Below are 25,429 nucleotides of genomic sequence, written 5' to 3'. Positions count from 1 at the left end.
AGATCCCCTGGAGGAGGCATGGCAACCCACTTCAGTATTCTTGCCTGGAGAATCCTATGGACAGAGGAGACTGGTGGGCTATAGCCCACAGGGCCGCAAAGAGTCGGTCATGACTGAATCGACTTAGCCCTCACGCATGCACACAGGGAACTAGATCCCACATGCTACAAACCAAGAGCTTGCATGCCTCAAATAAAGACCCCATATGCTGCAACTGGGACCAGGAATAGGCAAACACATAAATAATAATATTTTTAAAAAGAATGTGTAGTTTTTAGTCAATAGTAAGCACTCAATAACTGGTAGCCACCACCATCACCATCAACACATTAGTAACTGCAGGTCCTATAACTGATGAATGTTTTTTGAGGGCAAGAAAGAGAAGAGAACTGACTCTATATTGGTATGACAAGCTCTCTTGTATTTACTGCGTTGTGGAACAAGAATGTGGGTAGACACTGAAAATATCTTCATATTCCCACACTGACCATTAATTATACTCTCTTCCCACCAAGTTTACAAATCTGCCATCGCTGTTATTAACTGACAGGCACGAAAGGCAGATGGACCGGTTGGAGCCTCACTTCTTTTTGCTACAACTGCCTCTTTGCTAAGGAGCATGTAGGCAGAAGTGAGCAAGATGAAAGAGAGGGGAAGTCACATGGCTTTGCACTCATCCCTGGAAGCATCTGGAAAAGGCTGCATTGATAATGATAATGATGTAGAAACCATTTCTGCTTATTAAGCACCAATGATATGCCAGGCACAAGGCTACATGGTCTCAGACCTCTCGCTTAGCTCTCACAAAACCCTTTTGAGCTAAGGTATCATCACAACCACTTTACATATTAGACAACAGATGCTCAGAAAAGATAAGTGACTTGCTCGTGGGCAGTTGGTAAGTGAATCTGGGGTTTTAACCCAGGTAGGTCTGCTGCTGCTGCTGCTGCTAAGTCGTGTCCGACTCTGTGTGACTCCATAGACGGCAGCCCACCAGGCTCCTCTGTCTAATTTGGGGCTGATTTCATGCCCATGCTCTTCCAACTATAGGACACAGGTGGAAGAATCATTAGTGATTATGATTAGTGAAGTAAACTAGGTCAACCACCTCATCTTACAGATTTGGAAACTGACACAGAAAGTTCCAGGCACTGATACTGTACACAGTGAGTAAGAGATAGATTCAGGTCAGGAACTCAATTCTCTTGCTTTTCAAGTCATTGCCTTCCTATTTACTTACTTACAGTCTTAAAAGTCAGGGCCTGTGGGCTGAGCCAGTATAAGAGGCAGCAGAAAATATGGTGCTGACTGACACTCTGTATGAAGCTTTCTATATCCCCATGTTCTGTGTTGTTATATTTTTTTATCTCGTCAGCTAGACTCTGAGCTTCTCAAAGACAGGGATGGAACTTCAATTTCTTGGAATATCTTACTGTTCAGCCTCCTCCTTATACACTTGTACCTCACACTGCACACCCTATAGAAAACAGTAACATAAAAACATCAAGCCCAAGATTGGTATGCATTTTATTCTTTCTGTCCTTCCTTCAGTATTTATTCATCGGAAGTCAAAGCTGGACACAGAGGCTCAGATGGTGTCTTCAGAGCTCTCTTTGTCTCTTAACGCCTTGCATGGGCTCTTTCTACCTCATAGGCAACATGATCACTTGATACCTGGCAACTTCAGCTAAAAAGGAACTGTCTTTTCCAAAAGTTCTGAAAGGAAATTCCCAGAGAGGACTATGATTGCCATAAGGCTGAGTCATGAACCAATCATTGTGACTTGGCAGATATGGGGCCCTGGTTTCCGGGCCTCATTCATATCTGCACAACCCTGTAACTAAGGGGGTGACATCACCCCTACCTGAATCATATGAGATATGTCACAAGGAAAGGGGAGATGCCATGACCAGAAGAAATTTTACAAAGGAGAAGCAATAAACATCTTCTAAAAGTGCCTCCTATGCAATCCATCATAGATCAAATGCCAAGTACATGAAGCCAAATAAGACACCGTCCTCCCTTTGGTAGCCCTAACCCCATATGAAAATTGTTCCTAAAATAAGGAGATAGATAAAGAAGTAGACAATAACAACCTTATAAGACAAGCGCTAGGAGAGAGGGTTCATAGGGAACTGAGAATATATTATTGAGTTATAGAAGTTTTTTCCCAAGAAGGTAAACCATGAGTCTTGAAAGATAAATAGGTACTAACTGGCTTCAGAAAGGGAAGATGGAGGTCCTTCCTGGCAAGGAGGAAGACCCTAGAAATACCTAGTCCAAACTTCTCATTTGATGTTTGGAGGCCCTAATTCAATATTCCAGCTGATGACAACCTCTGGTTGAACATCACCATTTATGATTACTCATCCCCTCAGAAGACAGCTTTGCAGGGAGCTCTCAATCATTAAGACAGTCATTCCTTATGTTGAGCTGAGACCTGCCTGCACCAATCTTGGTTGATTGATAAGACAATGAATGTGTCTGCTTCCAAATCTGATTTAGTACAGATACCGGAGCCTCTTGCAGCCAAACAAGTTTGGGGGAACCATCTGCAGTGGGAATGTCTGGGACCAAGCCAGCTGTCACAGTCCCACAGCTTGTCTGAGTCAAGCACAGTGTGGACAGGATTTCCAGTGTAAGGAGACAGGTGAGTAGCATCTCAGCAGGATAACAGCTGTGCCTGTCAAACTTAATGTACAAAACAGTTCTCCAGGAGCTTGTTAGAATGCAGAACTCCAGAGCCCCGGAAGTTATCATTCTGAAAGTTTCGGATGGGACCTAGGAACCTGAATTTGAAGTCAAGCCAGCAATCCAAGTAATCTTGATGCAAGTTTTTGGGAACATACATTGATATTAAAAAGGTACAATTCACACATCCATCCATTCATTGAATAAATATTAATTGAGTGCATATGATGACCAGGTAATGTGCTACCTGCTGGTGATGCAGAGATAAAAAAAAAATTCATGTGCTTGATCCTCAGTACTCCTAGACTCTTTGGGAGACAGACCAATAAGGCATCAATGACAATATCCTGTGATAGCCAGTGTAATGGGTGTATGTACAGGTTGTACAGTTTCTCTGTCAGGGGGTGCCTAAATCTGCTTTGGAGAGTCAGGGCAGGATTCAACACGGTACTTGAACTGAGACCTAGAAAGTGAACAAGTGTGCTAAGAGACAAAATGTGCAAAACACACAGGTTTAGAGACTTGCAATCAGCCCAAAATAAGTGCTTTGGGAAGAGAGGCAGGGGATGGGCCAGGTTTCTAACTGGGGACCAGATGGTGGCATTTGGAGACAGAGGAATGGAGAGGCTCTGGAGGGTGCAGAGCATTTTAGATCCCTGGGGCTGTGATGTGGAGACTGAATAGAGAGGAGGAGCCTGGGGCAGGGTCTGAGCTGAGGGCCTGCAGGTGGGAGCAGCGAGGCTGGGAGGAGGGTGGAGGCAGTGAGGATGAAAGGAGGATGGGACAGCACTGAGGACTGAAGGGCTGTTTCAGAGATGGAACAGATCCAGTGGTCATATACGGATGTGAGAGTTGGACTATAAGGAAAGCTGAGTGCCAAAGAATTGATGCTTTTAAACTATGGTGTTGGAGAAGACTCTTGAGAGTCCCTTCGACTTCAAGGAGATCCAGCCAGTCTATCCTAAAGGAAATCAGTCCTGAATATTCATTGGAAGGACTGATGTTGAAGCTGAAACTGTAATACTTTGGCCATCTGATGCAAACAGCTGACTCACTTGAAAAGACCCTGATGTTGGGAAAGATTGAGGGCAGGAGGAGAAGGGGACGACAGAGGATGAGATGGTTGGATGGCATCACTGACATGAGTTTGAGTAAACTCCAGGAGTTGGTGATGGACAAGGAGGCCTGGCATGCTGCAGTCCATGGGGTCAGAAAGAGTCAGACATGACTGAGCTCTTCCCTGACTTATTCTGGGCTGATTGCAAGTCTCTAAACCCGTGTGTTTTGCACATTTTGTCTCTTAGCACACTTGTTCATTTTCTAAGTCTCAGTTCAAGTACCATGTTGAATCCTGCCCTGACTCTCCAAAGCAGATTTAGGCACCCCCTGCCAGACATGACTGAACTGAACTGAACTGAACTGATACAGGTCATGAGGGAGGGGGAGTAGTCCTGGAGGCTCTAGAAGCATCCACTACCTCTCCTTGCTCAGGTCGCTGCCTGAAACGCCACCTGGTGTGTAATGGAGACAAGGACTGCCTGGATGGCTCTGACGAGGATGACTGTGAAGATGTCAGGATCTCGGAAAATGACTGCAGCCAGTATGACCCAATTCCAGGATCAGAGAGGGCGGCCTTGGGGTGAGTCACTGCCTGCTGGCTCTGTGATTCCCGGGCATGATCTCTCATCAATCATGAGTATTGGTTTCAGGGAATCAAGAGGGTCTTTGGGAGGAATTCCTCTAGAGTGCATCCTGAGAGGCCACCATCCCTCCAGTGTCTTAGTTCATTTCAGGCTGCTCTAACAAGATACCACACACTGGGTGGCCTATAAACAACAGAAACTTATTTCTCAGACTTCTGCGGCCGGAAGTCTGAGACCAGGGTGTCAGCCTGGTCAGGTGAGGGTGTTCCTTCAGTTAGCAGTCTTCTTGCTGTGTCCTCCCATGGTGGAAGGGATCAGGGTGCCCTGTGGGTTTCCTCTGTAAGAGCAGTAGCTCCATTCATGAGGGGTCCACCCTGATGATCAAAGCACCTCCCAGTGGTCTCCCTCTACATACCACCACATGGAGGCTAGAGTTTCAGCATATGAATTGGGGGGGGCACAAAATTCAGTTCATAACAGGTGATTTGCTCAGTCCTGCTTACATGACATAGCTCCTGTTTTCCCCTCTCTGTCTCTATCCATATATCCTTATTTCACCCTTTCCCACTCTGCTGCTCATTCCTCTTGCCACAATTCTGTTTCCAAGGCCCTTTTATGAAGCTCTCTCTTCTACGAAGTCTTCCAATATTCCCCCAAATAGCTCTCCTCTGACTAAGTGCACTTTTCAGCAGCCCTATCCATACCCTGCTTTGCACTGCAGTTGCTGATACAACCAAGGCTGACAGTGACACACAGCCAAGTAAATGGACTTTAAGGTGAGACACAGTGGAGCTTGCACCTCCACTCTGTGACTGCTGACTTACACCTCTCAGGACACTTTTTTTTTTTTAATCTGTTGAGATCCAATCAGCCTTGATTCTAACTTTACCTCATTGTATGCCTTAGGTTTAGGTTCAAACCCACACACACAACACTCACTTTTCTTCTGAGATTTCATAGTTAGTTCCATCTTTCTGGAATATCCTTCCCTATATTCCTATCTGGTTACCTTTTTACCTAGTGTTATGCACTGAATTGCATCCCCCTAAAATTCATGTGTGGAAGCCCTAACACATATGTGATTGTATTTAGAGATAGGGCCTTTACAGAGGTAATTAAGGTCAAATGAGGTCAAAAGGGTGGGGCCCTAATCCAATAGGACTGGTATACTTCTATGAGGAGGAAGAGACACCAGAGAGCTCTCTCTCACTACATGCACAGAGAAGGCACCATGTGAGGACATGGCAAGAAAGTGGCTATCTGCAACCCAGGAAGAGAGGCCTTATCAGAAGCCAACCCTGATGGTACCTTTCTCCTAGACTTCCCGCTTCCAGAACTGAGAGAACATAAATTTGTCAAAATTCTTGGAGTCACCCAGACTTGGGTATTGTCTTGGGTGTATTTTGCTATGACAGCCCAGTTCAGACACCCAGACCTCACTCCAGCTGGTCTTTTTGACACCCCCTCTCCTCCTCTCAATGCTGTTTAGGCTGGCTTAGTCCCCTCCCACTGCTCCTAGCATCCCTGTGTGTCCTCCTCTCCCAGCACGTAGCCAACAGGACAGAGACATCTGTGTCCCAGGCTGAGGGATCCCTCATCATCTCTGCTTCTCCAGCACCCAGCACAGGCATAAGCTTGTTGTGACACATGGTATTGCTAGTCTTTGCTTTGGGCCTTGTCCCCTAACTTGAACATAAACTCTTTGAGGGCAGAGGCTGCTCTGATTCATGTTTTTCATCTCCTCAGCCTCTATATCAGAGCTTTTCCTAGAACAGTCTGTCACTGAGTATTGATTGCAGTGAAACAGATCAATAGGAGCAGCTGGATCTTTACAGATGAGGAAACAGAGAGAGGTAGTAATCATCTTACAGCAGCTGGGCCATGTGGCAGCCCACTCCCAGTCACATGTGGGTTCCGTGACATGCAGTGCTCATTCACTGTGCTTTAATTACCTTCAGATCACAGCCCACCTACCAGTTAGGGCAGAATCCTGTAAGTGCATGTGGACACACACACATGAAAAGATGATCAAGTATTTGTTTCTTCCAGACCAATAATATTCGTTTTCTGGGACTGCCATAACAAAGTGCCAAAAACTAGGTGGCTTAAGCAATAGAGAATTTATTTTCTCCGGAGGCTAGAAACCTGAGATGAAGGTAGGATTGCTTTTTCTGAGGCCTCTCTCCTTGGCTTCTGAATGGGTGTCTTCTCCCTGTGTCCTCACAGGGTCTTCCCTCTGTCCATCCTGTGTCCTAACTTCCTCTTCTTGTAAGGACACCAGTCATATTGGATTAGGGCCTTCCCTAATAAGCTCATTCTACCTCAATTGCCATTTTAAGGATCCTATCACCAAAATACTGTAAAATGCTGAGGTTTTGGGAGTCAGGACTTCAACATATGAATATTGGGAGGGCATATTTCAGGCTCTACCACCAAAATCTTGATTTTGAAAGTGACTATGGGATGAAAAGAGTATGAGCATGAAATGCTGAGGTGTTGACTTGGGAAATGATTGCCTTCTTATTGACAAAAAGATCTCAGACCACGACCCTGATCTCGTGTGATTCAATCAGAAGAATTTCAAATATATTAATACTTGTTGGGTTGAGTACTTTGCTCACACTGAACACTGAAACCAGCAGAAAGGGGCCACCTCCACTCCCAACAGCTGACATTACAGTGGTTTTTCCATTCACTTATAAGCTCTCAGAGGCCTTTCCTGATATTTTATTTTTTTCTTATTTAGGCACTTCCCAGTTTTTAATTTTTATTTATTGTTACAAAAGTAATAACTATTTGAGGTTAAAAACTGAGCTTTTTCCTTCACCATCCTTAACCTTGTCCCACCCACTTACCCTCTCTCTCTTCCTTCCCTGGAGCTGACCCCTGTTAAAAGTTGGGACTTCCCAGTCATGTAAAAATGCACTGCCAACATACACTGTATGGAAATAATTCAATTAAATGTATTGTGCATTATAGACATAAGTATATTTTATATAAATATGATTAGACTATACATACTGCCCACAACTTGTTTTCACTCAATATTTTGAAGATTTCCCACCATATCATCTACTGTCTTTTTCTAAGCAACAATGCAGTGTTCCATAACAAGGGTCAGCAAACCATGGCCTAGGTGCAAAATTCAGCCTGCAGTCTGTTTTTAAATAAAGTTTCATTGAAACACAGCTTTTGCCCTACAGAGGAAGAGTTGAGTAGTTGCAGCAGAAATCCATACAACCTGCAAAGCCTAAATTATTTACTATATGGACCTTTGTAAAAAATTTAAAAAAAAAGAAAAACAAAACAATTTCCCAATTTTTCTATAGTGTAAGTGTATAATAATTAAATTACCTCCTATGGAACTGAAAGATAATTAGATTATTTCCCCCTTTTTCCTTTCATAAACAGTGCTACAATGAACATTCTCATATATATAATTTTGTACACGTGTGACTATTTCTCCAGAACAAATTCCTAAAAAGTGGAATTTCTCTCTTTTTATTTTCACTAGGGTTTCTGAAATCAGATTTTCCAACTCTACATAGGTTTTACTTATGGTTAGAGATGGCAGTACAATCCTAGAGCTTATGGTTCTTTTGAGTTTTTCTTTGGTCCATTAGAGAGCCTGTATTTATCAGCTATAGGTAGCAACATGTTCCATAGGTGGAAAGATAGAAATTGCAGGGTAAAGAGTAAGAACCTAGATTGTAATGTCCAAAAAATCTAGGGAAAAATTCCCAGTACTGACTATAGGCAAGTTACTTAATTTTTCTGAGCTTCAATTTTCACATTTGCAAAATTGTCATGTGGTTGAAAGCTAATGTATGCTAAATATCTGGTAAAATGTGTATTCAATTCATAACAGCTATTATTACATCACTTCCACTAATAGGAAGAAAGAGATGGAGAAAGGAAGAGAAGAAGGAAGTTCACTTATATTGAACTTCTACTATATGCCAAGAGCTCTATAATTATCCATTTATTCTTTAGAAGCAGGTTTTATTCATAATTCTTCCCCTGCTAATTTGCCTTTGTGCCTTTCACAAAGGAAATAAACACGACATATGCTATGCCAGAGGCAATCGCCGAATGCCGTGGGAACACAGAGGAGGGACAATTGTCTGTCCAAGATAATCAAAGAAGGTGATACAGAGGAGGCAATGTTCGAGTTGGGTCTTAAAGGCTGAACAGAAGTTTGAGATGCAAAGAAAAGCAATCATTTTATTGTCTACAACATAAGAGGCTTAGATTGTAAGGTCTTCGAACTCTTAGTCAACTTTCATGCTTTTGTTCAGTTAACTTTCTCTTTTTAAGAAATTAAAGCTGTCTTTCACCTGTTTCACATTATTTTTACCTAAATATGGTTAAACCGTCCATGACGTAAAACAGAGGACTTAGGCAGATAGACGTGAGGTATTGGGCCAGGGGAAAAGAAGTATTTCTATCAAGTGTACTTCTGTTTTACCCTAATGCTCTCATTTAGACGTCACCAAATGAGATTTTTACTATTTTGCTCTTCAAATGAGGAAAATGATCTTCAGGAAGTTTGTAGAAACTTTCTACAAAGTCACACAGCTAGTAAATGACAGAGCTGGAAATTAAGCAGGTGTCTCCCTGACTTCTGGAGAAGGAAATGGCAACCCACTCCAGCATTCTTGCCTGGAGAATCCCATGGACAGAGGAGCCTGGTAGGCAATACAGTCCATGGGGTCACAAAGAGTCAGACATGACTTAGTGACTCAACTCCCTAAATTCACACTGTGTTTCTCCATGCTGCCTAGAAGGCTACAGCCTTTCTGAGGATCAGATCATCAGCTTACCACTATGAACTATATCATATTTACCACTATGAACTATATCAATATTTCAAAGTTAGTTTTTAGCAGCAGAACTTCTTCTGAAATAATACTAACAAAAACCAACAACAGCAACATTTTCTTAATATTTCACATGAGTACTATGATGATTCCTTTACTTGTTTTAACTCATGCTTAACTCTGCGAGGGCAGTAGTATTAGCGGTTTTTGTTTTTTTTTACAAATGACTAAACTGAAACACAGAGAGATTAAATGATCTGCCCAAGGTCAATCACACAGCTTGATGTGGCAGAGACAGGAAACAGATCTGGACTGTCTAGTTCCTGGGCTCAGAATTTTGATAATCATGCATATTCTTCTTCAGTTTACTCAACAAATATTTAGGAGTGCCTCCTATGTGGGAGCCCTGTCGAAGATGCTGAATGATGTTGTCTGGCTGGTCTGGTTTAAGGGAAGGTGGGAGGCTCGCACCCAGCCCACTCAGTTTCCCACTGTTTCCCAAAATGGCCCTTAAGGTGCTTCAAGGAAACCTAGGGCCTCACATAACCCAGTTTGAGAAACACTGCTCAGCCTACCAGCCACATCAACGTGCAGAGCATATTTTGTGTTATTCTTTGCTTTTCCAGTGCTCTCTCCTAGAAGCTGCTTTCTTTTTCAATTTAGGTATAATATCCTGACCCGGGAAGAAACTCAGAATGTGTATGATGCCAGGTACTACGGGGGCCAGTGTGAGACTGTATACAATGGGGAATGGAGGGAGCTTCGGTATGACCCCACCTGTGAGCGTCTCTACTATGGAGATGATGAGAAGTACTTCCGGAAACCCTATAATTTCCTGAAATATCACTTTGAAGTAAGTCTGAATGGGGTGCTCACAGGCCACTGTGGCAGGAAGGCATGGAGGGGAAGTCTACTGGTGAAGACAGGATGACTCGCTTTGGAAGATTCTACTTCCTGTAGGGCTTGCTGGTGCTGAAGCTCCCAATGCGCCTGCTCACACACATGCTCAGGGCTGAAGAGTCAAGGTCAGGGCCAGGGAGCCTCTGTAAACGGGACTGTACTGAAAATGGGACCACCTCCGCTAGATCTCGGCTCTGGTCCTAAAGCAGTGAAATAGACTGGGGCCCTCTATTCTGGGCTGCTAGTCAGAAGCCCTATTTCCAGGTTTTGACACTATTAGAACAGATGTATATCAGACATTCAGCAACTCACTGTCCCTCCCCAGGCTCAGGTTCCTAAGATGTCAATTGGGGGCAAGACAGAAGGTGGCTGGGGTTCCTGAGACCTGCACCCCTGCTTCCCCAAGGGCAGGTCCTCACAGATGACCTTCATCTCTTGGCTTTCTGTACATCATTTTGTTGGAAGAAAGGGTTCTGCTATTGAAAAGTGCTTGCAAACTGCTAAGGTTCCCTAAGATTCTCCACATCTTTAAAATTCTGCAGTCTTCTGGTCACCATGGATCTCACAGTCAGCTCCAGGGCCTCTCCTGACCATTCATTTCTCTACCCCTCAACCCTGTGGGTGAGCCATCTACACAGCACATCTCACTGGAGGCTTACCAAGTTTCAGCTCTTATGCTTTCACACAAATTCTCCCACTGAATCTTCATTACAAGACAATGGAACAGATATTACCATTGGCCCATTTTAGATATTAAAAATCCCAGAGACTGAGAGAGATAAATGTCAGGCCCAACAGGTAGCAGAGACAAGATTTAAATCCAGATCTATCTGAACTAAGCCTGGTTATACAGCATTTAGAAGGGAGGCTAGATGATGCAAATTCTCTCTGTATCATATACATTCTATCTACAGAGAGAGATGATAGGATGCCAGGACCCTGAACAACTATCTAGTCACATCCCTCATCCCCCCAAGTTTCTCAAAAGAAAAATATTGACAGGATAAGGCTAGGCTTATGGATTCTGTTTTAAGAAGTCAATTCTCACTGTCCACAATAGCTAAGATGTGGAAGCAAATGTCCATCCACAGAGGAATGGGTGAAGAAGATGTGGTACATATATACAATAGAATATTACTCGGCCGTAAAAAAGGATGACAATGCCATTTGCAATAACATGGTTGGACCTAGACATTATCACCCTAAATAAGCCAGGCAAAGATAAACATTATACGATCGATCACTTGTATGTGGAATCTAAAGTATTAATACAAATCAACTTAAGCACAAAGTAATAATAGACACATACATATAAAAAAAACTTAGGGCTACCAAAGGGGAAAGGGGAAGGGGAGAGATAAATCAGGAATATGGGAGTAACGGATGCAAACTACTACATATAAAATAAACAATGAGGATTTACAGCATAGCACAGAGAACTATATTCAATGTCCTGTAATAAACGATAACGGAAATGAATCTGAAGCTACATACCTGAAACTAACACAATGCTGTAAATCAACTGTAGTTAAGTTTAAAAAAAAAAGAAACTGGCTCTCTCCAGCCCACTTCCACCTCTGCCATCAGGTCTAAGTAAGCCAAGCTGGAAGACACAGGCAATGCCGTTTTCCTAACCGGAGGACGGTCTAGGGCCTATGTGTCAGACAAAATAGACTAGGCTATGCTGTGGCAACAAAAGATTCTTCAGTCTCAGTGCTTTAAAACAGTAATGCCCTTCAAGGAAACTCATCATCACGAACACTCAGGACCCAAATTAATGGAGCCTCCATCTCAACACATGCTCTTACGATTACGCAGTGAACCACCCATGGGCTCCTAACCCTCACTTCCTTAGCTCAAACAAAGCACATGACCACACCTCAGGTCAAGCTGGCTGAGAAATGCAGTCCTGGAATGAAATAACCAAACACTTTTGGGTGGTCCCTAAACATACCTCTGCTTAGAACTGTCACCACCTGCCTGCCTTTGCCCTTTGTCCATGCTTAGATATGGCTTTCTGTATTTCCCCACTACAGAGTCAAGCAGGAAGGAAGGGTATCTATTTTCCTATCTTCTACAAAGGAAGGACAAGCCCTCTGGAAAGAAATAAATGCACAGAACATTACAACATTTTATCAGAATCATGTGTGTACATTTAAATAAATATTTTAGTAGTATCACTAATTACTAAGCACTGCTGAATTTTCTGCATTTTAGTATCAATTTGGAATAGTCTTTTAAAGGAGTATTTATAATAATCTGAAACACTGGTTATTTCACAGAGAAAATATTTAAATATTACCTATGAATTGGATTATAACTTTATGTGTACAAAGCTAACATTTATGTGTTTCCTTTCAGGCCCTGGCAGATACTAAAATCTCTTCAGAGATATATAATGATGCAAATGATCTTCTTACTAAAGTAAAAAATGACAATTTTGCATCATTTGGACTGACCATTGGTGTGGGCCTTACAGGCAGCCCAGTCATGGTGACTGCAGGTGTATCCGCGTCACGAAATGCTTCCTTCTTAGAAGAGTTAAGCAAGTATAATGAGAAGGTATTAAAACATAATGCCCATGTTGCACAGTATTACATAATCTATGCCAAACACATACTACCTTAACAGCATTAAAAAGTACAGTAGTAATTGAACCTTCATTTGCTTGTGTAATTGGAAATGTCTGATCAGTGGTGATCATGTTCGTTTTCTTATTACACTTTCACATACAGAATCATCACAAAGGGAATAACATTGCATGATAAGACTAGTACTCTTATCACCTCCCCATCCTTTTTCATGGTTACCTGGAGCATACAGGGAAATACTTAGAATGGTAATGTCTTAAAGAGAAACAGCCAAGCCCTCTAAACTAGACTTGGAAGAATTCTACAGCAATCCTGGCTTTTCCAAACAGATTGGATGGCTGGCCTGCTCAATGAATCTTTCTTCATCAACATTTCTTCATCAACCATTTACTACTAATTGGCTATTATCCTGTCTATTATCAGGCAATGCTTCCTTGAGGAAGTCAGGGAGTCTGCCTTAACTGATATCTAAAGACTAGTACCAGTTGTCTGGATGAAGTGAGGCAGAAGCTAACAGAAGGCTGTTCTCAGCCTGGGGAATGAGCATGTGCAAAGGCCTGGAGATAAGAGACTGCCTCACACAGATGTGGACTGAAAGGACTTCCACTGTCTGAAGTCCAGGTGTGAAGGGAAAACAGGGAGTGATAAGGATGGAGAGGTAATCAGGAGCCAGAACAATATTGATTGATCAGAAATTTACCTGAAAGCCTCAAAACATTGATACCAGAACTTGGGATTTACAGAGGGCTCAAAACATTATTTTACATGATGCTGCTGCTGCTAAGTCGCTTCAGTCGTGTCCGACTCTGTGCGACCCCACAGACAGCAGCCCACCAGGCTCCACCGTCCCTGGGATTCTCCAGGGAAGAACGCTGGAGTGGCTTGCCATTTCCTTCTCCAATGCATGAAAGTGAAAAGCGAAAGTGAAGTCGCTCAGTCGTGTCCGACTCTTCGCGACCCCATGGACTGCAGCCTACCAGGCTCCTCCGTCCATGGGATTTTCCAGGCAAGAGTACTGGAGTGGGGTGCCATTGCCTTCTCTGATTTTACATAATGAAAATACAATTATAAAAATTAACTTTGTTAATGTATATAAATTACATTTTGGAGCTTTGTCACAATAAGCTATTGATCTGAAGGGAAGTATTGTTCTGAGATATGACTCTCACAGAGTCGTGTGGACTTTTCAAAAACCAGGTAGTTTCCTACAACTTTCACTATCACTTTGGAACAAGGTTTACATTCTCTGCAAGGAAAGCTCATACATAACCCACTTCCTCTTAAACCAATCCAACCTCATCCTGGTCCTCTTTTTTTTTTTTTTTATTATGATATCAGGATCCTGCATTTCTTGATTACTGAATGGTATAAGATTACCACTAAAATATAAGCTTTATGAGGGCAGGGACTATCTCATTCAAGATCATGTTCCCTGCACTTAGCATAAAGCATGTGATGACAGGCACTGATAGGTATTTGTTCAACAAATTAAATGATATTAGCATTTCACAATGTCATCGAAATATTCCTAAGCATAATTTTTAATGGATGCCTAATACTTATGTTGGAAGTTGCATAATGCAATGCTTTAATTAGAGAAAGATGTGGAGGTAAGAGTTGGCTGAGGGCAGGATAGAGGCAAGGAACACAATGAAACACACCATAATAATGAACTCAGTGAGGGATGATAAGAACTTGATCTGGATGGCATAGTGGGAACAGAGATGAAGGTACAGGAGAAGCCAGGTACACACTGGTGTCTAATATATGCTTGCAAAATGTAATAATACTCCATTATATATATTTATATACACACATATGTAAATATATCTATACATTTACATATAATTCCCATAGTTATATGTAGGTGTATATATATATATATTACATATATATAACATATGTATACCACAGGTACTAAATGCTGACATTTTACGTGATCTCAAGTGGTAAAATATATACTGTTTTTGTTCTTTTCCCTCATTTAATGGTGGTCGTTGTTGTTGGCAGAAATACACCTTTATGAGAATTTTCACAAAGGTGCGGACTGCTCATTTTAAGATGAAGAGGGAAAACATCATGCTGGATGAAAGTATGCTGCAGTCACTAATGGAGCTTCCAGAGCGATACCATTATGGCATGTATGCCAAGTTCATCAATGACTATGGCACCCATTACATAACGTCTGGATCGATGGGTGGTGTTTATGAGTATATCCTGGTGCTTAACAGAGAAAAAATGGCAACACCTGGTAAGTAGAATGGGTGTGTGATGCACATAGTGTTCAATGTGTACACCAGACATGGTGAGCAGTTTTCTAGTCACTGACTCTCAGCCATGCATGACCTCATTTAGTCTCCATGACAACCCTCTAAGGTAGCATTAGTATTATTATTTATAGGAACTTGAGGTTCAACAGGGTGAAGTGGCTTGCTCGGAAGCACCACAAATAGAATTTGAATGCAGACTTGTCTGGCTGTCCAAAATCGCGCATTTTCTATGGCACCATAGTTATTTCTTTATTAAAGGGTCTCTGGGGTCTTCCTATTTAAAATGTTAAAACATTTTAAATGTAGATTCTTGGTGGGTAGAATGGCCATCCAAGCAGTCAGTGATGGCAGAAACCTAGAGTCATCCCAGACCCTCCTTCCCCTCCACCCCTGTAGATCTCTCAGACCCTTCAGTTCTCTCTCCTGAGCAGCTCTCCTCCATCCTTTCTTATACATCCCCTCCTGCAATGGGAGGCTGGGTTTACATCTTTCACTTATTACTGCAGCAACTCCTAAATGGTCTGCAAAGGAAGACTCACCTCTTCCAATCCATTCTCAACACTGCTACCAGAAGGATCTTTCTGCCTCACAGATCTTAGGATGTCACCTCCTTGCCTAAGATCCTGCGTTTCTAATACTAAAGCTCTAAAATCTTTAGCAAGACATCAACAGTCTCCATGGTCTCACTCCAAACTGCTAGAATAGTGGTTCTGAAACGTGTGGGCTCCCACCAACAGCATAAGCATCGCCTGGGAATGTGTTAAAACGCAAATTCTCAGGTTCTCATCCCAAACCTGCTAAATGGGAAACTCTGGGAGTGGGTCCAGCAGTGTGTGTTTCGACAATCACCCTCCAGGTTATCTTGATACTTAGTATAGTTTGAGAACCAGTGAATGAGTAGAAGGGTGAAAGGTGTATTCATTTTTCAAGCCCAAGTTCAACCTCCAAGTTTCAAGAAGTTTCTCTGACTGCACCAGTTCAGGCTGGTCACTTTCTTCAATACATTCATATAAATTCCACAGTTTAGTCTTTAAAGCAATTTTCCAAATGTTAATTATTTCTCTTCTCATCTAGACAGCAAGATCCTTAAAAGCAAGCATCGTGTCTGACACTTTTCCACCTCTTTAGCGCTCAACACAGGGCTTAGTACACAGTGAGCAAGCAAAACAAGACATTGAGTTTGAAGAGGGTGTTAACTTAGATTCCCGACTAGGGCCATTCATAAACTCGTCCATCTACCTGTGTATCCACTCTTTTATAATTCAAATATCTATTCAGTATCTTCTATGTGTTTGTGCTAGGGATACAAAGGCAAGCAAATCTAAATACAGTCCCTACCTTCCTGCAGCATAATACTTAACAAACTGCAGGTTGAAACCCAATAGTAGATCCTGAAATCATTGTATAGATCACAAACATTTTGAACAACATGGAAGAGAAAATATCATAATGGATTGTAGGCAGTGAGGATAAGTTATGGCTTCAAGAAACTTCTTTTGGTTAAAGACATGTATATGTACAGAGTCATGACAAATGAAATAGTTCAGGATAGATCAGTATAAAAAAAGAGTTTGAAAAACTTAATTCAAGTGGATCTTTTTATGAGTCACTCAAAACCATGAGGAAGGACAAAGAGCTAACATTTATTGAGTACTTACTAAGTTCCAGGGCTGTTGTATATATTCTTATTTAATATTCTTGACAAGATTTGGAGGTTGGTGTTACTCTAGTTTTAGCCCCAGAAATGCTGAGGCTCCTTAGGGAAGTTAATTACTTCCCTATACTTGGCCCAGGGCTGCAGGAAACTGGCGTCAGACCCCTGGACCTGTCTCTTTTCACCATGTGTTTCTGGTACAGCCTTTCATTTGGGCTCTGTCTTTGGTACTGGATTACTAATTAATTGCCTGGGGTATCTCAAGCCCCCTCTGCTTTAAAATCTGTGAGGCAGAAATGGGATTCCAATGTGGTTAATATTCAAAAGGAGCCCACCAACGAATTGTCCCAGGGATAATTACCTCAGCTCTGTTTGTAGAAAACCATATGTCGATAATAGCACAATTTGCTATTTGTGTAGAGCTGATTTTCTATAAATCCGGAAAGTTAGTGTTGCTTTTCTATAAATATGGAAATGTGCTAATCATCACCTCATCTGCTGGAGCCTGCTAATAAATCAGAATGTCATTTACATATTAACCTACAAAGAATAAAAACATCTACCTTCTTTCCCTTTGACAAACAGAATCACGCATACTCTCACTCCATGTTTGATGTTTGTCTAATTTTCTCTTTGTCTCTTTCTCATCCTCTCTCTCACTCCTTCCCTCACTCTCTTCTTTTTCAATGTCTTTTTTCTCTCTGGGTGTCTTTGATCTATATGACTTTAATAATACTTATATTCTATTAAGTGCTTGTTTCTAAGAAACACTGTGTGGTATACATCCCCTCCCTCAAAGAACTGAGCTTGGAATGGAGTGATTTAAATGAACACGGGCTGGTTTGCTTTGGGGGGGCTCATCCGTCCTTGGGTTTGCCTCAGATCCTCTATGGGTTCATCCCAGAGGATGCACGAGGCTGTTTTCTTCTAATGTGTCGTTTAGATAAAATGCTTCTCCCCTAAAGACAGCATGAAACTGTGCATCAAAAATCAAGGGACGTCTTGGATGTTGGGGAGGTGACGTTAGACTTCAATGGGACCCCAGACTTTCCTCAAGGGCTGCTGCTGACAGCTTTCTACATTCACAGGGATCAGTATGGCTTTGGGCTGCAATTTCTGGATTTAGATTTTTTTTTTCTCCTTCATCCCTTCTTTGGAGCTCCTATTATTTGTCTTTATATAAAAATATGACCAAGAGAATAGTACATTCACCATCTGGCCTCTCTGGAGTCTGGCCCCATTACCGAGCTGATAATTTACCTAGGGCAGCTCAAGTATTTCAGTGACACTGTTCTGTTCATGTATGTTTCCTGACTCCTTTCGTGTGCATGCTGTCAGCCTCCAAAACGCTTCCCTGTCTTGCCAACCTGACAGATTTCAACTTATTCTTCGGAATCTTGTACGGGTATCCCCACCTCTGTGAAACCTGCCCTGACGTCCCTCTGCCCATTCTTTCATAGTTTTGTTCATACAGATATCCATTCATCAATGATGTTTGTATTATGTGCCAGGTAAACAAAATAGATATCGTTCCTGTTCTTGCAAAGCTTACAGTCTAGTGGAAGAAACTAAATAAACACCTTAAAATCCAGATGTCATTCTTGGTTCCTCCTTTACTTTCTGCCCCTCATCAGTGAGATCTCTCACCTTTTATTTCTAAAGCATACATGGCACCTGACCACATCTCTATTACCATCTAACTGGTCCAAATCACTCTGATCTCTTATCTGGCCACTGCTAGAGTATGATAGCTTTTGTTTTGTCTTTCTTTACTTTTTTCCTCTTTCCTTTTACTTTTTCTTTCATTTCTTTCTATTCTTGTTGTTATCACTGTTGTTCTGCAAACACTCTAACATAGCAAGTTTATTTTAGCCTACAGCCTCGGTACTAGCAGTTCTCTCCGTCTGGGCTACCCTTCCCTCTGATGTTTGCATAGCTGTATTCTAACCATTCAAATCTCAACTTAAAAGCCCCCCTTTCCAAAAGGCCTTTTATGACCATGTAGCAAGTCCCTCTTTGGTATAGCATCCTATTTTAATTCTCAGGCCATCACTATATATTCAGTAATTACCATGTTCACATGCTTATTTGTTTATTGTCAACCTCTTCTTCCCAGTATGCATGTTCCATGAGAGCAGGGACCTCATATGTTTTGTTTGCTATTATATATTCATTTCCTAGAACAGTGTTTGGCCTTAATAGCTTCTGTTGAGTGAGCTAATGAATACATACATGAAGTGAAGTGAAATGAAAGTCACTCAGTGGTGGCCGACTTTTTGAGACCCCATGGACTATACAGTCCATGGAATTCTCCAGGCCAGACTACTGGAGTGGGTAGCCTTTCCCTTCTCCAGGGGATCTTCCCAACTCAGGGATCAAACCCAGGTCTTCCTCATTGCAGGTGGATTCTTTACCAGCTGAGCCAATTGCAAATTGTGATATGAGCTATGTAGAAAATGAACAGGTTGTAGAAATAGAGACTAACTGTGGAAGGAGAGGGAGAAGACAGTCAGTTTAGGATTATCTGGGAAAGTCTCTTGAGGAAATAGGATAAGGTCCAAAAAGATACTCAGAAGGAGACTCCTGAGACAAGAGGGAAGGTGCCCTGGGCAGAGTGGACAGCCTGGAGTGTTTGAGAACTGAAATAAGAATGTGTGGCTGAAGCCTGCAGATAAGGCGGGGGATGGAGGGAGCTGAGGTTGGAAGTAGCTGCAGATGGTCTTGCTGGTTGCGGTAAGAAGTATAGGCCTTGTCTGCAGTGAAAAGGAAATCCCTAAAAGGTTACCCAGCAGTGCCGTGGTCTGATTTCTGAGTCAGTAGGTCATTCCACTGTCTGGAGAGCACAGATTAGAGGGGGTGAGAGCAGACTCAGGGAGCACAGTTAGAAGACTCTTGTTGGTATCCAGGTAAGGAATCAAGAATGGAGATGAAAAAATATGATCGATTCAAGACATATTTTGAAATAGAGTTTAGGTAATTTGCAGATGACCTGGGTGTGAATTGTGAAGTGTAAATACTCCTTCTATATTATATTTCAACCCCCTCCCCACACACACACACACACACATTAGGGCGAGAAGAACATGATGAGTGTTCCTGGGAGGGCCAACTTCCTAGGAGAGGTACCTCTAGGCATTTGGAAATATGGCAGGGATTCTCGAGCCAAGAAAATAATCCAGAATATATATGTATGTATATATAAATTCATACACTATACTAATTATAATTATCTATATGTGTCTTTTCTACTAGACAATGAACTGGACTTTCCCTTTATGGCCAATATAGGTAGGTCTTGCACGTGCATGCTCAGTTGTGTCCGACTCTTTGTGACCCTATGGACTGTAGCTGCCAGGCTCCTCTGTTCATGGAATTTTTCAGGCAAGAACACTGGAGTGGGTTGCCATTTCCTTCTGCAAGGTATCTTCCCAGCCCAGGAATCGAACCCTTGTCTCCTATATCTCCTGCATTGCAGGTGGATTCTTTACCTCTTGAGGCATTCAGGCTTCCTTGACACATTTGGCTTAGCTTCTGTGACCTTTGTCTCTCAAATGCCACATGAAACAGATTTTCTTATAAGTTAAGGAATCTAAGTAAGTCAGATAGGATACCTTCATCTGGAATGATGTGAGGGAAACTATGCGTGGAATAGAAAGTAAACTAATAGCCCTTAAAACTCTAAAGTTTCAAGATTCTATTGCTGTTGCTTAGACGCTCAGTTGTGTCCAACTCTTCTGCGGCACCGTGGACAGCAGTCCACCAAGCTTCTCTGTTTATGGGATTTTTCAGGCAAGATTACTGGAGTGAGTTGCCATTTCCTCTTCCAGGGAATCTTCCTGACCCAGGGATTGAATCTATGTCTCTGAGTCTCCTGCATTACAGGTGGATTCTTCACTGTTGAGCCACCAGGGAAGTCTCTGGATTCTGTAATTTGGAATATTGACAAGGTCTGCAAAGATCTTAAAGAGAACGACTTCTATTGATGCTCTGCTTGTGAAGGAAGCCAATAGCATTTTATGGCCCTGTGAAAGCCATCAGGCAATGTGGTATCTTTTTACAAAGATATCTTTGCTTTTGGTTCTTCCATTTAAAAGCTAATACTTTGTATCTCTGAGTTTCAGTTTTCCCACAACTAATGTAAGTATAATAAACTACTTTTAAAAACCATTACAAGAATTAATGAAGATATTTCTAAAAAGCATCATGACAAAGAAAATACTGTGTGAACAGTGATTATTATTATAGATTACAGTTTTAGGTGGGGAGACTAAGTAGCAGAATCATTTGATCAAGGTCTCTGGAATGAAGAAATATGCTGGCAGATGGTAGTGAGGGATCTAAACTTGGGAGTCAGACACATCTGGGTGGAGATCTTGGTTCTACCATTTAGTATTGCATGACCTCCGTCAGGGAACTTAATTTCTCTGAACTTCAGTTGCTTTCAAGACCCAAATAGGAATGATAATAAAGGCTTCTTTGAGAATAATTCCAAGATTCAATACATTTTGGATGGTAAGTGTTTAAAGAGATTTGTTTTCCCTTGAATGCAGGATGTTAGTATAGCTTAGTGTTTGAAAATATAAGTTCTGTCACGTTACTAACTGTGTGATTACCGGCAGATAACTTAATCATTTTAAGTCTTAATTTCTTCATCCCTTAAGCTGGAGGTATTAATGGCATTTAACTCATATTAATTGTGAGGAATAAGAAAAGTTATCCACAGAAAATATTTAGAGTAATGCTAATGATAATGAGTATTCATTAAGCATCAATTGCTGAAAAAGGTTCTAATTTAGATTCTTTATGTTCATATCTCATCTCTACCACTGACTGACCATGTGACCCTCAGGCAAATGCCCTCAGGCAAATGCCTCCCTCCTCCTGCCTGGTTCCTGTTCCCCTAAATGAGACAATGACAGAAGACACTTCACAGGACTGTTATGAATATGAAATGAAACAGTCTATGTGATCAGGGCTTCCCTCATAGCTCAGTCGGTAAAGAATCCGCCTGCAATGCAGGAGACCTGGATTCGATTCCTGGGTCAGGAAGATCCCCTGGAGAAGGAAATGGCAACCCACTCCAGTATTCTTGCCTGGAGAATCCCATGGACAGAGGAGCCTGGCTGGCTACAGTCCATGGGGTTGCAAGAGATGGACACAACTTAGTGACTAAGAGAGAGAAAGAGGTGTGATCAGGTGGCCCAGGGCCTGACATATAGTAAGAGCTTAAAAATGGTACTTATGGCTGCACTATGTTGGTGTAGTAACACTATGATGGAAATGGGTGAATTTAATTCAGATGACTATTATATCTACTACTGTGGCAAGAATCCCTTAGAAGAAATGGAGTAGCCCTCATAGTCAAAAGGGCTTGAAATGCAGTGGTTGGGTGCAATCTCAAAAAATGATAGAATGAACTTGGTTTGTTTTCAAGACAAACCATTCAACATCACAGTGATTCAAGTCTATGCTCCAACCACTAAAGCTGAAGAAGAAGAAGTTAAATGGTTCTATGAAGACCTATAAGACTTTATAGAACTAACAGGAAAAAAAAAAAGAAGAAGAAGTCCTTTTCATCATAGGGGACTGAAATGCAAAAGTAGGAAGTCAAGAGATACCTGGAGAAACAGGCAAGTTTGGCCTTGGAGTACAAAATGAAGCAGGGCAAAGGCTAACAGAGTTTGCCAAGAGAACTCACTGATCATAGCAAACATCCTCTTCCAGCAACATAAGAGAAGACTCTATACGTGGACATCACCAGATGATCAATACCGAGATCAGACTGATTATATTCTTTGCAGCTGAAGATGTAGAAGCTCTTTACAGTCAGCAAAAACAAACCCAGGAGCTGACTGTGGCTCAGATCATGAGCTCCTTATTGCAAAATTCAGACTTAAATTGATGAAAGTAAGGAAAACCACTAGGCCATTCAGGAATGACCTAAAACAAATCACTTATGATTACAGAGTGGAAGTGACAAATAGATTTAAGGGATTAGATCTGATAGACAAAATTGCCTGAAGAACCATGGACAGAGGTTTGTAACATTGTACAGGCAGCAGTGACCAAAACCATCCCCAAGGTGTCTGAGGAGGCCTTACAAATAGCTGAGTAAAGAAGAGAAGTGAAAGGCAAAGGACAAAGGGAAAGATACACCTATCTGAATGCAGAGTTCCAAAGAATAGAAAGAAGAGATAAGAAAGCCTTCTTAGGTGAACAATGCAAAGAAATAGAAGAAAACAATAGAATGGGACAGACTGGAGATCTCTTCAAGAAAACTGGAGATATCAAGGGAATATTTCATGAAAAGATGGGCTCAATAAAGGATAGAAATGGTATGAACTTAAAAGAAGCAGAAGATATTAAGAAGAGGTGGCAAGAATACACAGAAGAACTCTACAAAAAAGGTCTTAATGACCTGGAAAACCACAATGGTGTGATCACTCATCTAGAGCCAGACATCCTGGAATGTGAAATCAAGTGGGTCTTAGAAAGCAATACTACTGACAAAGCTAGTGGAGATGATGGAATTCCAGCCTGTTATTTCAAATCCTGAAAGATGATGCTGTTAAAGTGCTGCAGTCAATATGCCAGCACATTTGGAAAACTCAGCATTGCCCACAAGACTGGAAAAGGTCAGTTTTCATTCCAATCCCAAAGAATGGCAATGCCAAAGAGTGCTCAAACTACCACACAATTGTGCTCATGTCACATGCTAGCAAGATAATGCTCAAAATCCTTCAAGCTAGTACTTGAACTGAGAACTTCCAGATGTACAAGTTGGATTTAGAAAAGGCAGAAGAACCAGAGATCAAAATGCCAATATCTGTTGGATCATAGGAAAAGCAAGGGAATTCCAGAAAAACATCTAATTCTGCTTTACTGACTATGCTAAAGCCTTTGACTGTGTGTACCACAACAAACTGTGGAAAATTTTTAAAGAGATGGGAATACCAGATCACTGTACCTGACTCCTGAGAAATCTGTATGCAGGTCAAAAAGCAACAGTTAGAACCAGAAATGGAGCAGCAGACTGGTTCCAAATTGGGAAAAGAGTATGTTAAGGCTGTATATTGTCCACTTGCTTATTTAACTTATATGCAGAGTACATCATGAGAAATGCCTGGCTGGAGGAAGCACAAACAGGAATCAAGATGATTGTGGGGAGAAATATCAATGACCTCAGATATGCAGATGACACCACCCTTATGGCAGAAAATGAAGAGGAACTACAGAGCCTCTGGATGAAGGTGAAAGAGGAGAGTGAAAAAGCTGGCTTAAAACTCAACATTCAAAAAACTTTGATCATGGCATCCAGTTCCATCACTTCATGGCAAACAGAATAGGAAACAATGAAAATAGTGACAGACTTTATTTTCTTGCACTACAAAATCACTGAAGATGGTGACTGCAGCCATGAAATTAAAAGACTCTTGCTCCTTGGCAGAAAGGCTATGACAAACCTAGACAGCATATTACAAAGCAGAGACATCACTTTGTCAACAAAGGTCTGTCTAGTCAAAGCTGTGGTTTTTCCAGTAGTCATGTATGGATGTGAGAGCTGGACAATAAAAAAGGCTGAGCACCAAAGAATCGATGCTTTTGAACTGTGGTGCTGGAGAAGACTCTTGAGAGTCCCTTGGACAGCAAGGAGATCAAACCAGTTGATCCTAAAGGATATCAACCTTGAATATTCATTGGAAGGACTGATACTGAAACTCCAATACTTTGGCCACTTGATGCAAAGAGCCAACTCATTGGAAAAGACCCTGATGCTGGGAAAGATTGAGGGCAGGAGAAGGGGATGACAGAGGATGAGATAGTTGGATGGCATCACTGAATCAATGGACATGAGTTTGGGCAAACTCAAGGAAATAGTGAAGGTCAGGGAAGCCTGGCATGCTGCAGTCCATGGAGTCACAAAGAGTCAGGCATAACTAAGCAACTGAACAACAATGTTGGTGTTACTATTACCACATTCATTACTCCCAGCTTTCCAGTTGTTAATTCTACAATGTTAACTATCCTCACATCTTTAATGTGGGGAAAATAAGGAAACCTATCTCATAGGTCTCTGCAATTGGTCAGCTTTGAAACATTGCTCAAATGGAAGAAACATCATTATGCCCGGCCTGCGGTGGCCAACACTTCTGCCATAAGACTTGGAGTCTTAGCATTCATGCCTCCTTCCCTTACCTTGCCATTTTTTAAAATCAAGGTCATTCATTTCTGTCCCTAGAGCTTCATCCCATTTTGGAGGGACTGCTCCTCCCATTGATCAAGGTCACTTTGAATTCTTATCACTATCTTTCAAAGCCTTAACAAGCTCAATCAGTGCCTGTGTTCCACCATGCCTCCCTTTGATGGATGCCAGATAACAGTGACCCTGGAAATGACCCTTTCAGTGAAAATTCAGTACATTCAGCCCATCACTGATCATCACTCTCCAGCTAGGGTCCTTGGGCCAACTGCTCTGCTACCTAACACACTGGGTAGAAAAAGTCATAGGGACATGACAAAAATCTCACTAAAGTTGATGTCAATTACAGTTTTACATTCTTTTCCTTTATCTTCTTTCCTTCTCTTCATTTATTCAATAGCTTTTCATTCAACAAACATATATTAAGCACACAAAATACGGTTAGCACTATCTAGACACCAACATGGATCCTATTATCTCATATAGCAGGTAACAGGGTTTCTCTGTTATTATCATGTGATTATAGTCAGGGATGATTTATTATAGGGACAACCAGATTGGTTACCACCTATAGTGAATTAACAATTTATTTTTGTATTCACTGTACTTAGAAATAACTGTAATATTTGGTTCTAACAAAATATATTTAAAATATTTGAT

The 25,429-nt window shown here is 41.6% G+C and overlaps 1 protein-coding gene across 1 annotated transcript in view; it reads left to right on the top strand.

Annotated features, from left to right (window-relative positions):
• Positions 1–25,429, top strand: part of C8A (complement C8 alpha chain) — a 73,109-nt gene that overhangs the window by 23,626 nt on the left and 24,054 nt on the right. Inside the window, exons 3-7 of the mRNA XM_043878524.1 lie at positions 2,506–2,650; positions 4,183–4,330; positions 9,818–10,007; positions 12,416–12,616; positions 14,656–14,896. Of these exons, the coding sequence (XP_043734459.1) occupies positions 2,506–2,650; positions 4,183–4,330; positions 9,818–10,007; positions 12,416–12,616; positions 14,656–14,896 (925 nt within the window). The remainder of the gene's footprint in view (positions 1–2,505; positions 2,651–4,182; positions 4,331–9,817; positions 10,008–12,415; positions 12,617–14,655; positions 14,897–25,429) is intronic.

Source organism: Cervus elaphus, chromosome 20 (genome assembly GCF_910594005.1).
Source record: "Cervus elaphus chromosome 20, mCerEla1.1, whole genome shotgun sequence".
Taxonomy (NCBI): Eukaryota; Metazoa; Chordata; class Mammalia; order Artiodactyla; family Cervidae; genus Cervus; species Cervus elaphus.
The sequence above is the reverse complement of the archived record's forward strand: the minus strand, read 5'-3'. Positions and strand labels throughout refer to the sequence as shown.